Here is a 16,049-nt window from a genome sequence, read left to right on the forward strand (position 1 = left end):
AACACAGACTTCCTGTTTAAGCCTTACTTGCTCTGAACACTTGAATAAAGGCCCTTTTCTTTTAAATTCATGAGCATTTGTGCTGTTTGAATTCAGACGCTACAGACAAATCACAACGTGTCAGGAGTGAGTGAAGAACGCAAGGTAGAAGTTACTGTCGCTCATTGTGCAAACTAGTTGCATATTTTGAGCACGTGTGCAGAATTTTACATTAAATGCAGGTTTCTAGGTTTTTCGCTCATGTGAATGCTGATGTTTCTTCACACAGGTTCTGCACAGGTTCATGTTGCAGCGTGCACAGGGGCTCGTGTGCCTGCAACGCACACGGGCTCTGGGATACAACGGCAGAGAATGATCAAGGAATAAGAAGCAATGCAATGTAATTATTTGTTACTTTGTTTGTTTGTTTTTTATTATATTTTGAAAATTTTCTTTGCAAAATCCGACATTGACAATAAATATGTATTTACAATAAAAAAAAAATCATTGATTGCAACAAAACATTCAAGTGCACTTAGCCATTATAAAAACTATGACAAGATGTAAACAACATTATTTTTCCCAGCATTGCACCTCTGCAGCAATGAGTCTCTTTTCTCTCTGGCGTCTGTTAAAGGCATCACGTCAACAAAAACACATTTTACGCACTGATGCGCGAGTCTCACAAGGTCTGAAGCCACGTCACACACTGGGCTCTGACTGAACAAGCTAACATTCTCAAATGTCGCGTGGGCAGTTGTTTTTAGGCGAGTTTTTTTTTTTTTGTTTTGTTTTGTTTTGGGAGGACTCGTGTGTCCAGTCAATGTCCTTGGAAACGGCGCTGCGCCATGGCGCGCGGCGGCGGCCCCGCTGTCTCCACACTTTCCGTGTCAGTTTGAGCGCAGCCGGCCAAACAAGTTGCGTCTCAAGCCGACGCACCAGCTCTTTCTTCTTTTAAGGATTCGCGTTGAGCCTCGCGGTTTGCTTAACTGATCACACACCTCTCTTTGTCTTTACCCTGCCCGCCTCCTATCGCCTTCTCCTTGATGTACATGAGATCGCTGTGCACGCTGGGTCTGCGGGCGCACGGAGTGACCACACCGTACGCTTCCCCAGTGTCCTTCAGCTTCTTGTTCTTCAGAGACTTTCTCTGCAGCATGTCGCAGTACTGCACGGACACTTTGCGGTGAAGGTCGGGGCTCATTTCGTGAGGTAGTTTGGCCAAAGTAAAAAGAGTCTGAAACATCTTATCCACGTTCTCGTTGCGCTTGGCGGAGATCTCGAAGTACGCGCACTTCTCGTCTCCGGCCACCAGCTGGTCGATCTCCGCCTGCTGCACCTCCCGGTAAAACTCTCTGTCGCCCTTGTTCCCGCAGATGACCAGAGGCACGTCGATGTTCTCTTTGGTCTTGTTTTTCAGGCACGATTTGGTCTCGTAGATCTGCCGCTTGAGCCGCTGCACCTCCTGGAAGGAGTCTCGGTTGTCCAGGCTGAACACGAGGATGAACACATCACCTAGAGAGAGACAGAGAGACAGGAGCATGCTCTGGTTAATCTTTGCCTTTGAGCTCTGTACAGTGTTAGTGATGCAGCCTGGTGCAGCCTGCAGCCGTGAGCGCGTGGCTGTTGCATTTGCTGCACCAGGTTCTGACACAACGCGTTTATTCCATCGTGCACACAGTTGTACAGACGAGGACACATACCTGTCAGTATGGACAGTCTCCTCATGGCAGGGAAAGGGTGGTTCCCCGATGTATCCAGTATGTCCAGTTGATAAACGTCTCCCTTAATGCTGTACAGTTTCCTGTGAAAATCCTCGATGGTCGGTGTGTACTGCTCTTCAAACCTCCCGTTCAGAAACCGGGACACGATGGCCGTTTTCCCAACTTTAGTGGATCCCAATATCACCATCCTGTAGCAGTTCTTTGCTGGGATGTCAAAATCGCTCTCGGACGGGGACATTTTCTTAATCATGGTTAAACCTTGGTGCCTGCTCTCCCAAGGATGCGTGGGTAAGATCTTTAGCGTCAGCCGCTCGTCTGTTTTCTCTCTGAATGCGGTGCTGGAGTGTTGTATTTAAGCTCGCGGCGGGCCCCTCCCCCCCCGGTCTACGTCACATCTCAGCGAGTAGGTCCTCGGAGCTCGTCCGAGCTCCAGGGAAAGCGGACCGAAGTCCCACTGGTGCGTCAGTTTGTCATTACCAGTGAAGGCAGCGCTGGGAAAGTGGCAAGCGGTCCACGGTCCACGGTCCACAAGATCACTGTCGAGCTGTGTGACTGCAAAATAACTTCCGGCATGTTTGCTGGTTTGGAACACTGCGTTTAAAAAAAAAAAAAAAGTCGACCTTGGACAGCGGGTATGAGTTTTTCTAGACTCAGCAAACTGCTGAACGGCTGCGTTTGTGCTGCCAAATCCACATCCACAAAGCAGCCGTTTAGTGATGTTATACTTACATTGCAATAATCAGCACTGTATATTGTTTAAAGGGGATTTCTCGTACTTGTAAAAGTGAAAATATTTGCAAAATAACACATTGATACCTTTTTGTCTTATGGAAAACAGTTACAGTTATAGACACAGTCAATAATAATTCAGTGATTCACATCCTCAGCGTTGTGAGAAAGCGGCTGCAGTTACTGAAGTAACCAAAAGGGGGCACTCAGGGTTCGAGCGTCTCCACACGAACGGCACAGGATTAATGAAACAAAACAAAACCCTCAACCTTCATCTGTTTGTTGACTTCAAGAGCTTTTTTTTTTCTCTTTTATCACAGCTGGCAAATGCAAAAAGAATCGGAAAAATATGTAAATTGAAAAAGTCATTCATCTGTAATAAACAACAGTTTTTAAAGAAGAAAAATGTTTTGTGTCTTTGTGGGTGGAAGTGGGGGGAAAAAGCCTTTTTGCCACTAGCACTTCATAAAATCAGGAGTTTATGTAAACTGAAGGAGGAGGAGATAATGACTGAGTGAAACGGCAGAAACAAACATATTGATTCACAAATGATAACGATTCATTCAGTCAATGGTAAAGAATGACAAACTGACTGTCCAAAGTCTGAAACTCAGTTTCACACGGACATTATTGAGGCTGAAGTTGACATTTCTTAGCCAGCAGCTTGCAAAGCCACACAAACTGTGTACAGCAAGCTGGACTGATGCTAGGACTGCGTTGTCCCATTGCATGATGAGGCTCTTTGTCTCACCAAGGGAGCAATCACAGTCTTAACTGGAAGGTTTAGTCTGGCTCAGTTACTATGGTAACCTGCAGTATGGTGCACAGCTAAGTTGCTCAGGAGGAGCCGATCAAAACCTGCAGACGTGGTGGCTAATGACCTTTGACTTGCTCACAGAGGAAGGATGAAGCGTTTAGCTGGAAACTCTCTTCTCCTGTTTTATGCTGTAGTGATCTGAGCTCCAACACTTACACCACAGCTGGAGACTCGCCAAGATTCTTCAGGTGACACAGAAACATGGCCCATCTCTCCAAACTCAAAAACCCACAATGACAAATTGTATCCCTGTTTAAAACCCTGGATTCAGACCCTGTGCTGTACCACTCTCAGTTGTGGTCACATTCATTCCGTTTGTTCTAACATTTCTTCAGGTATGTTTCCAATTTCATTTCAATCAACCTGTGGTAAATTGATGTGTCAGGACATAGTTTAGAAATTCACAGACCTGTGAGCAGTAAATAAGGTCCCACAGTTTACACTGCATGTCAGAACTCACAGCTCCACAATAACAGACGTTGCTGAGGTACAGATCATTTCTAACACGCTGAATGTTCCCTGGAGCACGATGGCAAATAACCATGACTCTTCCTAAAGTTGGCCATCACACCAAACTGACTAAGTGGATTAATAAGAAGAATCTTGGTCAGGGAGGTGACTATGAGCCCAACAGTCACTTTAACAGAGACATTCAGGTTCTCTCCATGTCTCAGTAACACGGCATCAATAAGACCTTTTGGTGTAGAGTGGTTAGATAGAGGCCACGGCCTAACAACATTTAAACCTACTAATATCCGCGGAGAGACTGAAGAAAGCACGTTGAGATAATCTGCCTGTAGGACTTTGATAAACTACCTTAATACAGAGGTGAGAAACTAGACTTTTATTATTTATAGAGTGTCCAAGACCTTTAGAACCATGATTTCTCCTTCAGTGTGGCTCACTGAGTGCAGATTTCAGGATAAAATCAGCAATTTTATCCATTTAAAATAAGAAAATGCAAACAACAAAAGGTGTCTGAATTGTTCTCACCACTGAATGAATAAATAAATAAATAAATAACTTTATAAAGGTGTACCGCGGTGTCACCTCCTTGTTGAGGGACACCGTGATGTTCCATACATTCACTCCTGAAGAGCGTAGTGGAGGTTTGACTTTAATTACATTTTAAAAACAGGATTTAACTTGTAAGGGTGAATGTTTATTGTGTGGAATAATTTTTACTTGGCTTAATTATCTGGATGTTATAAAGAATAAATTCATTATTATTAATTAGATTCATAATTACAAACAGTTGATAAATGTACAAAAGTCTGGATTTTTGTGCCAAGCGAATTGACTGATTCCAAAATGACCCATGTGCTTGATAACAAAACACGCTGGTATTGGGCCACTCTGAGTGTGTGTGATCATCCAGGCGAATGCTTTCCTACTCGTTTTCTCACTGAAGGACATCGTCCTTGATTGTGATCGGCCGCTGAGATTCAAACTGTGGAATAATCAGTATGTGTGTGTGGCGGTGTGCCTCACCGAGTGGACGGACCCACTCGACCCACTTTGATTTTTGATTTAGTTTTTCCTGAGGCATCCTGCTCTGACACACATCATTCCCGCTGGGTGCTGGAGAGAAAAAAAAAAGCATGCTGACCTTGTGTGTACGATGACCTGGTCACTTGTGTGACTGTTGTTGCCCTATGAGTCATGACCCAGTGTTTTTCAAATATGTGCCTCTTGGAGCAGCTGTGGTGCAAGGAAAATTGCATGTTCTAGTGTGTGAGAATATGTAGTGTTACCAGTGTATTTACCCACTGTAACCTATCTACCTCCTCACTAGCAGGCAGAGAAAAGCCATGAACATCATCCAATGATTTACACTAAACTACACAAACTTTAAGAGCAAGGAGGTTTTTCAAGTTTCAAAAAGGTTTTCCCCATTTATTTCACCTTGGACGATACAGTGAGAAAAAGAATGGGGCTACAAATGAACAGTGGAGTCAAAAGAACCATCGTCAGCACAACCTACAGACTCCACCCTTCTGGAGATATAAGTAGACTTTCAGCACAAGTGCATAATAAGTAATCAGGGAGAAGAGCTCATTAAGCATGTGACACTAATGGATGTAACGAACATAATACTGTAGAAAAACTTCTGATTAGTCTTGTGTGGCTTTTATTCAGCTCTCTTCATTTGTCAGAGCTCAAATGCAAAAGAAGTAAAACAAAAGACAAAGCAGGTCTGGGCAGTGTTTTAAGATCGGCTGGCTGATGGATAATGACACTGTGAGGAAGGCCTGATGTACCGAAGAGCAGCAGTGGAGCAGGAGATGCAGAGGAAGAGTGGAAAAACAAATGGTGCAGACACTGAGCAAATATGACTTCTGCCCAGCAGCTCATAAAAGACAGTGACAGATGCACGTTTAATTTAGTGTGAAGTGGGGTCGAAAAACTGGCATCAGACTGCCTTCACATACGGTTTCAGCAGGACCCTTGTAATTAGAGAGAGAACAAAATGCAAAAGGCAGTGTGTGTGATTTCTACACCTCCACAGGGGGTTACACAGGGGGTTGCAGTGCTATGGAAATTGCACTTTGGTTTACACTTGCAATCAGGAAGCACCAGAACAAAATACATGCTGTCACTTGTTAAACTGCCAGGTTGTGAGCGGATTAACTGTAGGTGGCTGCAAGCAATCAGTCGCATTCATAAATTCAACATGTATCAAAAACATGTTCCATTTACACTAAACTACACAAACTTTAAGAGGCAAGGAGGTTTTTCAAGTTTCAAAAAGGTTTTCCCCATTTATTTCACCTTGGACGATACAGTGAGAAAAGCAATGCGGCTAGAAATGAACAGTGGAGTCAAAAGAACCATCGTCAGCACAACTTACAGACTCCGCGCTTCTGGAGATATAAGTAGACTTTCAGCACAGACCAATCAGGACAGGAGAAGCCCGGAGCATAAGGTGTTTCACATGAACGCAAATTAACACTGGCTGCATGTCTGTGTGTATGCAGCACTCATAGGTCTCCGAATACGAGCTTTACATTCTGTGTGCACGTTTACAAAAAAAAAAAAAAAGACCCTCGAAGTAGCACTGTGCTAAGTGTCCTGACTCACGCAAATGAAGAATAATGATGGTGATTTCTGTCACATCCCACATCGGCCAGTTAGAAGCAGATATGTAAAGTGCTGCCCTGTGGTGGTTCCATTAAGTAATCTTCGTTTCTTGAGATGCAAAACAACCAGTGCTGTGAACCCTGACTCATTCTTTTATTACATAAAAAAGAGCTCATTAGCATAGTGTACATGACCAGGTACAGTCATGTAGTCCGGTGTGCAGTATAAAGTTTTCAGATTGTCTGATTGTACAAGGACTCATACTTCTTTATGTATATCATAAAATATGTGTACAACTAAAAACTAGTATTTGGCTCAACAAAAACATTTGGTGAAATTAAGTAGACTAGATAAAATACATTGCAAAGAGGGAATTAATGTTTCTTCTAGAAATTAATGCATTTTTTTATTTACCATCCACTTAGTTATTTGCATTATTATAATATATAAAATTGCTAATTGCTCTAATTAGTTTTTCCATAGAAGAAAAAACACACTTTCCCTCCCAAATTTCACAAAGGCCGCTTTTTTAACCTTATGCACTGACACAAGGCAAGGAAGGTCCGATTACATGGCTAAATACTTTTTAGTGTTTTTAGTCTCATTTGTTTACAGTCGGGAACAGCTGTTCGGGCTGCGGCAGACCAGCACCGTTAATTAAAATTTAGTTTGGATTTTACACACCGTGGACCAAATAACGGAGGGGTGGAATGTGACATCATACACTCAGTTGAAGCCAGACCCGACATCCTGGCACCCTCTTAAGGATCTCTGTTCTCTTTAATCATGCAACCCTCTCAAAGACCCTCCCCACCATCACACAGTATGTGGGTTGTCACACCAAAGGGGAGAAGACACTGGACCTGATGTACTCAAATGTCAACCCCCCCACACAATTTCAGTCAGAGACAAACAAGTGCTCCACAGGACTCCACACATCTTTTCTCCCAAATGGACAGTTAGTATTGCTTTTATTTTGTTTATTTTTACTCCTCTAGCTGGGCTTTTTCTTACTTATTGATCAGTAGTTTGCATTTGTTGTCTTGGTTTGGTAGATGTCTTTTGTCATGTGGAGAGCAACTGTAACAAGGCAACACAATTTCCCTATGGTATCAATAAAGTTGTTGAATGTTAAATATGACCTTGCTGCTCCAATACGTCCAAAGTGGATTGTACATATTAAGTTGGACTATTAATGTTTTGCTGAATATCCTTCGCCACTGTATCTTAGCATCCGTCGCTGAATCTTTCCATCCTCCCTGGTGATGTTGTCCCAGAATGTGACCACATTTACTCTCAGCTGTTCCCTGTTTTAGGACCTTGAGTGGGGTTTTTAACCTGTTCTTCAGCAGGTGGAATGCAACTAAAATCAGACTGAGATCAGGCGATTGATTCAGCAGGTTAAGGTTATTCCATCTCCTCCCTCTTTGGAGAGGCAGGTAGTTTGGTTTCTTTGGCTACATGCTACGTGTTGTTGCTGGATAAGGACGTGTCATCCAGTGAACTCTGATACATTGAGCAAGGCACTGAACCCCAACTTAGTTGCTCCCGGTGAGTGTTGGCCAGCTGCATAGCAGCTCCCCCATTTGTGTATGAGTGTGTGTGTGAATGGGTGAATAATAAGCAGTGTAAAGCGCTTTGAGTGCCAATAGGTAGAAAAGCGCTATATAAGTGCAGAACATTTTGCTGTAGGTGTGACAGAGGAGTTCAAGGTTGAGGTGGGTCTGCATCAAGGATCAGCTCTGAGCCCCTTCTTGTTTGCTCTGGTGATGGACAGACTGACAGATGAGGTAAGACAGGAATCTCCATGGACTATGATGTTTGCAGATGACATTGTGATTTGAGAGCAGGGAGCAGGTGGAGGAAAATCTAGAGAGGTGGAGGTCTGCTCTGGAAAACAGAGGAATGAAGCTTAGCCACAGCAAGACAGAATACATGTGTGTGAATGAGAGGGACCCAGGTGGAATGGTGAGGTTACAGGGAGCAGAGGTGAAGAAGGTGCAGGACTTTAAGTACTTAGGGTCAACGGTTCAGAGCAACAGAGAGTGTAGAAAAGAGGTGAAGAGGCGAGTGCAGGCAGGTTGGAACGGGTGGAGAAAAGTGTCAGGTGTGTTGTGTGATAAAAGAGTATCAGCGAGAATGAAAGGAAAGATGTTCAAGACAGTGGTGAGACCAGAGATGTTGTTCTGCTTAGAGACAGTGGCACTGAAGAAAAGACAGGAGGCAGAGCTGGAGGTAGCAGAGCTTAAGATGTTGAGGTTCTCTTTTGGAGGGACGAGGATGGACAGGATCAGGAATGAGGACATCAGAGGGGCTGTGTAAACTGCTCAGAGTGGCCATGCTGAACCTGCTTCTCCATGACATTAAGATCACCAGTGGTGATGTCGATGATCGCTGTAGGAGCTGGGAGGGGGTTTTTGCCTAGCTTGGCATTATTCCTGGGAGCTGTAACTGTTTAATATTTACTTATCATAACCAACAGTTTATTCCTCCATCTGCTGGTTCTGTAAAACATCTGTGATGGCAGTTTGAACTTAATGGTGCTGACAACAGATGAGGACTCCACATAGCTGAGTCTTTTAAGGCATGAAAATGGACCACAACTACAAGTAAAACATGATTCATGTACATACATAGCAAATGAGTTACAACATGTTCATTTATGAGCTTTGGGGCTGTTGGTAAGTGCATTTTTTGTTTGGAGACAGACATTAGAGCGCTATTAGTGTTCTTATCTAATTCTCTGTAAGAAAGTAGATTAGATTGTTTTTAAAATATTAAACTTTATTATTACAGTTGGTCATAACCACATGAATCAGAAAAATGTAAAAGAAAAGGTAAAACTACATCAAAAACAGAAAATTTGCAGAACTTAGCCTTAGTATCCACACATTGGAGGTGGATTACGGACCAAGGCTGATGGTAAAAGTGTGTCTGTCCACATGACAGGACGGGAATCTTCAACCAAGAAACATCCGGGAGGGAGGGAGGCAATTAATCCTGCTTATGGTGCTGACTCCTCTCCTGATAGATCTGTTCAGTGAATGGTCTGTAAATACAGCAGAACAAACAAATCAGAGGACAATAAATCAGAGACTGGATCGCTGTACCACTCTGTGCCAGGGGTGCAACTGCGTGACGAACCGTATAAACGCTTGAATGGATGATAGGGAGATGCCTTGTGTCTCCACGTGTTCCTCCATTCTGTTGCACTTATCAAACTAACAACTGTACCAAAGAGCAGCACTTCCTTTCCTGGGGTTTAATTGGCCGAATTAGCTAAATAACAGCTCTGATAGATGAGAGAGAAAATATTTGAAGTATGAAGACAGAGTAACTGTTGTGCCGTTGTCAGTGAGTCCCCGTTTGTTTCCCAAGCAATTGGCAGCCGGACACTACACCAGTGAATCACTAGACAGACACATTTGTAAAGCGTGCAGCAGAACGAAGGATGCTCGATACCCTTTTTAAATATTTTCTTTGAACATCATGACTGTACTTTCGCGCCTAAGTTGGTATACTGGTATTGGTATATTTGCAGCTGGGGTACTTTAAGATAAAAAGTAAGTGGGTTCTATTGGATGCCACATGTAGACGGGGAAACATATACTGTATATATGAGCTACAGCCGCCTAGTCCCTCCTGGCTCCATTTTAAAGTGCCTTTGGGCAAGAAACTGGACCCTGCTTAGTTGCTCCAGGTGGGTCAGGGGAGCACATTAAAAGGCACCTGCTGGTGTGTGAGTGTGTGTAAAGTACTTTGGATGAAAGCACTATATACAGTAAGCAGACAAATATATTAGTATTGTGTTCTCAGAAAGGGCGGCATTCCAGCAACTACACTTGGTTACTCGTGCCTCTTAAACACTGCTGTAGGTTTAAAATGTCAGTGTTTCATACGTGCTTAGGTTATGTCTGATTCCCAACCAGATGATTCTGCAACAGCAGATTCAGGTGACATCATCACTATGGATGACAAAATATATTAAACAGAATACGAGAAGCCAGGGTACAAATTGCCAATTGCCTACTTATACTGTAATAATAGTGTTGTTGGAGGGTAAAATGTAGAATGGATAGTACTTATTCTATGTACTTAGAATAAAAAAAAAAACATTCTAAAATGTGGTCGGGACATCCAAAGGTGGAAATCCATATGCTGATGTTTGCTCTGTCTCTGTCACTGTCTGGAAGGTGGAGTAGCATCCTGCACAAACACCAATCTGGATGTTTGAATCATAAAGACAAAGAGATAACCATGTTTGTTATGTTCCATATCACACCCCAAATATGGTTAAAGGGAGGATGCAAGAGTGGAGGATCCTCTATTGCACTGTTGCATTATTTAGATATTTTGTATTTTTGATTAACATTTTTGTGTTAACATTGTATTTATATTCATGTCTGTAATGATTTGCCTAACACACGTGTGTGTGTGTGTGTGTGTATTGCTCTTCTGATCAATATGATGTATCTTTTTTAATGCAATCATTTAAGTAATTGCTGTGTAGCTCCCTGCATGTACTGTATCCCAGTGGTGCAATGTATTCTATCCAACTAGACACCTTGCTTTCATCGCGCAGGTTACCAAATGATATCATTTAGAACTGGTGCCAGCGGTGAAAGATAAATTTAGCATATGAATCCTTCCCCAGTCACAGTGTAGGGTAAAATCTGGCACCTGCCTTTCGTCTGATTCACAGGTTCAGGCTAAATTTTCTTTTCCATGGTTTTACGTGGCCCTGATGATGTGGCAATTCCTGGAGCGACATGACACCTCATGGTCTCATTCAAAAACCAAGCTATTAATGTGTGACATTTTCAGGAGAGCATGCTTCAGTTGCTGAGAAAGGGTAACCTCTCCTTTCCTTTTCATGTCTTCGATGGCTTTTTTATTTGCTGTTGCTGGAACATGGATCAGGGGATGTGAATAATAGGATGTGACGAGCTCAATGAAGTCGCTGATATTTGGATGATGTACACACATTTTTTTAATTCAGTGCTTTTAAAAATATTTTTTACTTCACTTTTTTAAATTTTCTTATGTACCAGAATGATACTACAGTTTGAATAATTATTTTTCTCATTATTCTACACTCAGTGCCCCATAATGACAAAGTGATAACAGAATCATAGAAATGCTGTAGATTTCTAAGAAAAAAAAATCACATGTTCATGAGTTTTCAGACCCTTTTCTCAGTACTTTGGGCGAAATTACAGCCTCGAGTTGTTTTGGTTATGATACCACAAGCGTTGCACACCTACATTGGGGGTTTTTCTGCCACTCTTCTTAGCAACACATCATCTCTCAAGCTCAGTCAGGTTGGATGGGGACTGTTGGTGGACAACCATTTTCGGGTCTCTCCAGAGATGTTCAAGAGGGTTCAGGTCAGGGTTCTCGCTGGGCCACTCTAGGACATTTACAGAATGGTCCCCAAACCACTGCTATGTTATCTTGGCTGTGTGCTTAGGATTGCTGTCATGTTGGAAGGTGAACCATCAGCCAAGCCTAAGGTCCTGAGCATTGTGGAATAGGTTTTCATTGAGGATTTCTCTGTACTTTATTATTCCATTGTCCCTGCTGCTGAAAAACATCCCCACATCATGAAGCTGCCACCACCATGCTTCACTGTAGGGATGGTATTGGGCATGTGATGAGTGGTGCCTGGTTAGACATAAAGTTTCGAATTGAGGCCAAACAGTTCAATCTTATTTTCATCAGACCAGAAAACTTGTTCACCACAGTCTGAGAGTTCTTCTTCTTTTCTACTAACTCCAAGCAGGCGTTTATGTGTTTGGACTGAGAAGAGGCTTCCGTCTTTCCACTCTGCCATAAAGCACAAAATTGGTAGAGGGCTGCACTACTGGTTCTCCTTCTGGAACTTTGTCTCTTCCCCACACCTTGGATTTCTGGAGCTAAGTCAGAATGACCATCAGCTTCTTGGTTGCCTTTCTTAGTAAGGCCCTTCTCCCCAGACTGCTCAGTGTGGCTGGGTGACCAGCTCTTGGAAGAGGCCTGGTCGTGCAAAACGTCTTCCATTTGAGAATTATGGTAGAGAGGTGCGTGCCTTTCCAGATCATGTCCCATCAATTTAATTTACCACAGGTGGACTCCAGTCAAGGTGTAAAAACATCTCAGGAATGATCCGGAGGGACCTGTGCTAAATTGTTTGCTAAGGAACAATGCTAAAGTGTTGTTTCAAAGAGCCTGAATACTTATGTACATGTGATATCCGTTTTTCCTTTTTAACAATTTTATAGACGTTTCTCAAATTCTGTTTTCACTTTGTCATTATGGGGTACGGATTGTAGATTATTGAGAAAAAGTGAATTTAAACGATTGTATCAGGCTGCAACATGTGAAGGGGGTCCCTTCGAATGCACTATGTGTGACATGTATAGGTCGGTCATCCTGAGACGTAATCTACAATTTGTTTAAGATTTTCTTAGAGTTTTAAAAATTGTTGTGACACAGTATGATGTGTTTAGGTACAATCGTGTCTAACTGTGCATCGTTGTTGTTAGTAGATTGCGGATTTTAATCATAAGCTGATATGCTGCTGTGCGACAGGTCCCTCTCACATCCAATGAATAGGACAGCTGCACAGGTACATGCATGTAGATACAAACACTCACACACCTGCACTGAAGATGAGAGAGCATCACACATACACACAGACACACACCATGGACTTGATGAGTAAGTGCAAATAGCAGCTGCTTCCATGCTGAGCTCTGCCTTGTTTGTGACGGCCTTATGTGGTAAAAGCATGTTGGTGTCTTTCTAGCTGTGTGGGTTTCTACACACCTGTGTGTGCGCGGACAGATGTCCAGAAGTAGGTCGCTCGTAACAGTTTTTCAGGTCTTATCTCGTAATGATTGTAGACAAGGAGGACGCGAAGGGACACGGGCTTTTAATGTGTGAGAACGTCCAGGTCAATTTCAACTTTTTGCACAGCTAATAAATGTTACCCCGAATAAATGGAGTTGATGTTTGAGAAGAAAACACAAGAACAGTAGGAAGGAAAGAACTAGTATTGTTTCTAAATGAACAATACGCATACCTGGTGGAGCTCTCACTATATTATCAAGTAACAACAATAGAACACGTATTAAAACTACAGTATGTAAGTTTTATCTTACTGAGATATAGGACATGTTATTTTATAATAGTCTGAAGAATAAAGTAATTAGTAAATTATAATTAGCTAAATACTGTTTTCATCTTTGCATAATGGGGGGGCCTGGCTCAATGGGTAGAGCACAGGATGCCAAAGCCCACGGTCCCAAGCCCAGATGAAATGGGACGGTTGCGCAGGAAGGTCACCTGGCGTAAAAACGCATGCCAAAATCAATATGCAGAACACGTTCTACTGTGGCGACCCCTGAAGAGACAAGCCAAAAGCCATTGATCTATTGATTTGGCTTGACTTTGTATAACTGAAAAAGCTGAAATTCGTGTATTATTACAAGGAGGAAACCTAATGTATTAGAATTCCCTAACTCAAGGTACAGGGACACTTAATTCAAGACAAAATGAAATGGCTTCAATATTCAATACTGGAAAAATGTTAATAATGGATGTCTATTCAGTGGTTACAGCAGGTCAGGCTTTTGATTTAGCTATGACCAGTGAATTCCAAGTATACAGAATTGCTACTTCTTTACCGTTTGGCTTTAGAGCAAATCATCTGACCCAAACAGCAGCCCTAAACCTAATTGAGCTAATAAAATTTGATGAAGGAGGAGTAATTGGTGCTGTACCTTTAGATTCATGTAAAGCTTTCGATGCAGTCAACCATGATATTCTTATTCTTAATTTACTCTCCCAATAAAACTTCACTTGTATGCTGGCATGGATTCTTTAACTTTAACAAACAGGATGCAGTGTGTTAAAATAAACGAGAGCTCCTCAAGGATCAGTGTCAGGCCCCCTTCTGTTTAATCTATATATCATTTTTCAATTTTCCACAACACTGATGTGGGAAGAGCCTTCAGATGTAAGCTGATGACATTATTGAATATACACAGGCAAAAACACCTGAGCTAGAGGCTGAGAAGTTAAACGCCATGTCGCATGTCATGACGCCGTGTCAGCATTGTGACTTTATGTGACCTACTTGGGGGAAATCAGGTAAAAAAGTAGCTATAGGTTAACTCTGGTGCAACACATCAAATGGAAACATTTTAAATTGCAAATGCTCTTTTTTTATTTAAATAAACTTTGCTAATCATAATAACCCAATCAGAACTGCTAGTTCCTCAGAGAATCTTTTTGGGTCCCATGTTGATTTAATTCTGTGTTAATGCTTAAAAACAATTGACAACAAGTTGGAATAAAACATTGCTCTTTATTGCAGATTTTCGTGATATGTTGGAAGAGATTGATCAATGATGTTTTGAGAATATATACACGTTATCTATCAAGAAAATAATCACATTGTCACAATAATTTTATAAGAAGAGGTAAAAAATTCTTCCAACTTTATGGGCAGTGTATAAATAATCAAACTGGCAATTGTACAAAGAGAATACAATATGTAATATCCATCAGTAGAATCTGGCCAGAATGATGATAATTTATTTTAGTCTCATTATGTTGACAACTGTGCACAGGACCCACAACAAAGAAAGACTTACCCCTCAAATCGTAAAGCCACTTTGTAAGCCACAGCTACTAGGGCAGTGAGAACAAGACCAACAGGACTGGCAGCACTAAGGACAGAGATGGGAGAGAACAAACAGTGGGATGGATACATCATACATTTTTTAAAACTATTTTTCAATTATGTTGAAATCAAAGTTAAACAATTAGTTAAAAATATCTAAAGGGTGTAAATAGAAGAGGCAAGAGAGGGAGAGAAATACATAAAGGCAAACAACAATTAGTATCTCTGTATCTTTGAACAAAAAGAGGAACAAAGAAATGTTTTTTTTTTTTAGAGTTAAAAAGAAGAAAATCCAAATTAAAAATGATAACTGTTTTAGCCTGGAGTTCAGCCTTGCAGAGAGAAACACACAAACACAGCTTATTCGACCTACATAGCTGCTCAGAAAGTAGCCCAGTGACACAGATTTATGAGGAGAAAACGCTAAAAACAACACTCGTCATACAGAGACACTTGCAGGTGAAGGTAATGCAGTGAGCATAAAAACCCTCCAGATCATCCCATGAGCTTATTTCTTCTAAATCTACCAAAACCATTTAATTTGGGTTAGAGAGACACAGTTTTTACAGAGCTTAGTGCACGTATCCTATTCGACTGTTACACAGCAGTGGTTCAGGTTTATTATTCATACTTACATTTCAAATAATCTATCAAAACCCCATTTCCAGAAAAGTTGAGACACTATGTAAAATCTAAGGCTGTTAGGTGACTGTAAAATATCACAAATATGACTAATGATATTTATATCCATAACTTATCTACGGAGCTACTGCTGTCCCCCCTCACCATGGAACACGAGTGATTAGTTTTGAAATTATCAGTAAAAACATGAACGTAAACCAGGTCAGTGATGACCTACAGTATACTGTAGAAACAGCGGAATGCTCCACGGGGGAAAAACCTGTGAGTGCTGGACTAAAGGAGTTGCCATATGGAGCTCGAGTATGACTAACAAAAAGCTATGCACATATTCAATATACTGTATACACAGTATGAGTTGGAGTCCCAACCGTGCAGCCTATGGTTTGTCCTTAACCAAAAGAAAGAAGCA

At 41.8% G+C, this 16,049-nt stretch overlaps 2 protein-coding genes across 5 annotated transcripts in view; both read right to left on the reverse strand.

Moving 5' to 3' along the window:
* Positions 1 to 382: 382 nt before the first annotated feature.
* Positions 383 to 2,058, reverse strand: LOC137106098 (dexamethasone-induced Ras-related protein 1-like). Of its 2 annotated transcripts, none has more exons than XM_067489112.1 (2): positions 1,683 to 2,052; positions 383 to 1,494 (listed from the first exon to the last, which is right to left on the reverse strand). In XM_067489112.1, the coding sequence occupies exons 1-2, from the start codon at positions 1,951 to 1,953 to the stop codon at positions 965 to 967; spliced, it is 801 nt and encodes a 266-aa protein (XP_067345213.1). In that variant the 5' UTR covers positions 1,954 to 2,052; the 3' UTR covers positions 383 to 964. The 2 variants fall into 2 exon arrangements, with proteins under 2 accessions (XP_067345213.1, XP_067345214.1); XM_067489113.1 differs by having other exon boundaries at positions 1,089 to 1,420; positions 1,683 to 2,058.
* Positions 2,059 to 9,093: 7,035 nt separating this feature from the next.
* Positions 9,094 to 16,049, reverse strand: part of pemt (phosphatidylethanolamine N-methyltransferase) — a 58,053-nt gene continuing 51,097 nt past the window's right edge. For all 3 annotated transcript variants that reach the window (XM_067488877.1, XM_067488875.1, XM_067488876.1), the window contains 2 exons: positions 14,970 to 15,044; positions 9,094 to 9,379 (listed from right to left, as the gene is read on the reverse strand). In XM_067488877.1, the coding sequence (XP_067344978.1) occupies positions 15,007 to 15,044 (38 nt within the window). In that variant the 3' untranslated portion in view covers positions 9,094 to 9,379; positions 14,970 to 15,006. The remainder of the gene's footprint in view (positions 9,380 to 14,969; positions 15,045 to 16,049) is intronic.

This window comes from Channa argus, chromosome 20 (assembly GCF_033026475.1).
Source record: "Channa argus isolate prfri chromosome 20, Channa argus male v1.0, whole genome shotgun sequence".
Classification (NCBI taxonomy): domain Eukaryota; kingdom Metazoa; phylum Chordata; class Actinopteri; order Anabantiformes; family Channidae; genus Channa; species Channa argus.

Excerpts from the sequence above, each read along its gene's own strand:
- LOC137106098 (XM_067489112.1), bottom strand. The coding sequence starts at position 1,953 with ATGATTAAGAAAATGTCCCCGTCCGAGAGCGATTTTGACATCCCAGCA. Across the intron at positions 1,495-1,682 it reads GAGACTGTCCATACTGACAG|GTGATGTGTTCATCCTCGTG; the intron begins GTATGTGTCCTC and ends GTCTCTCTCTAG.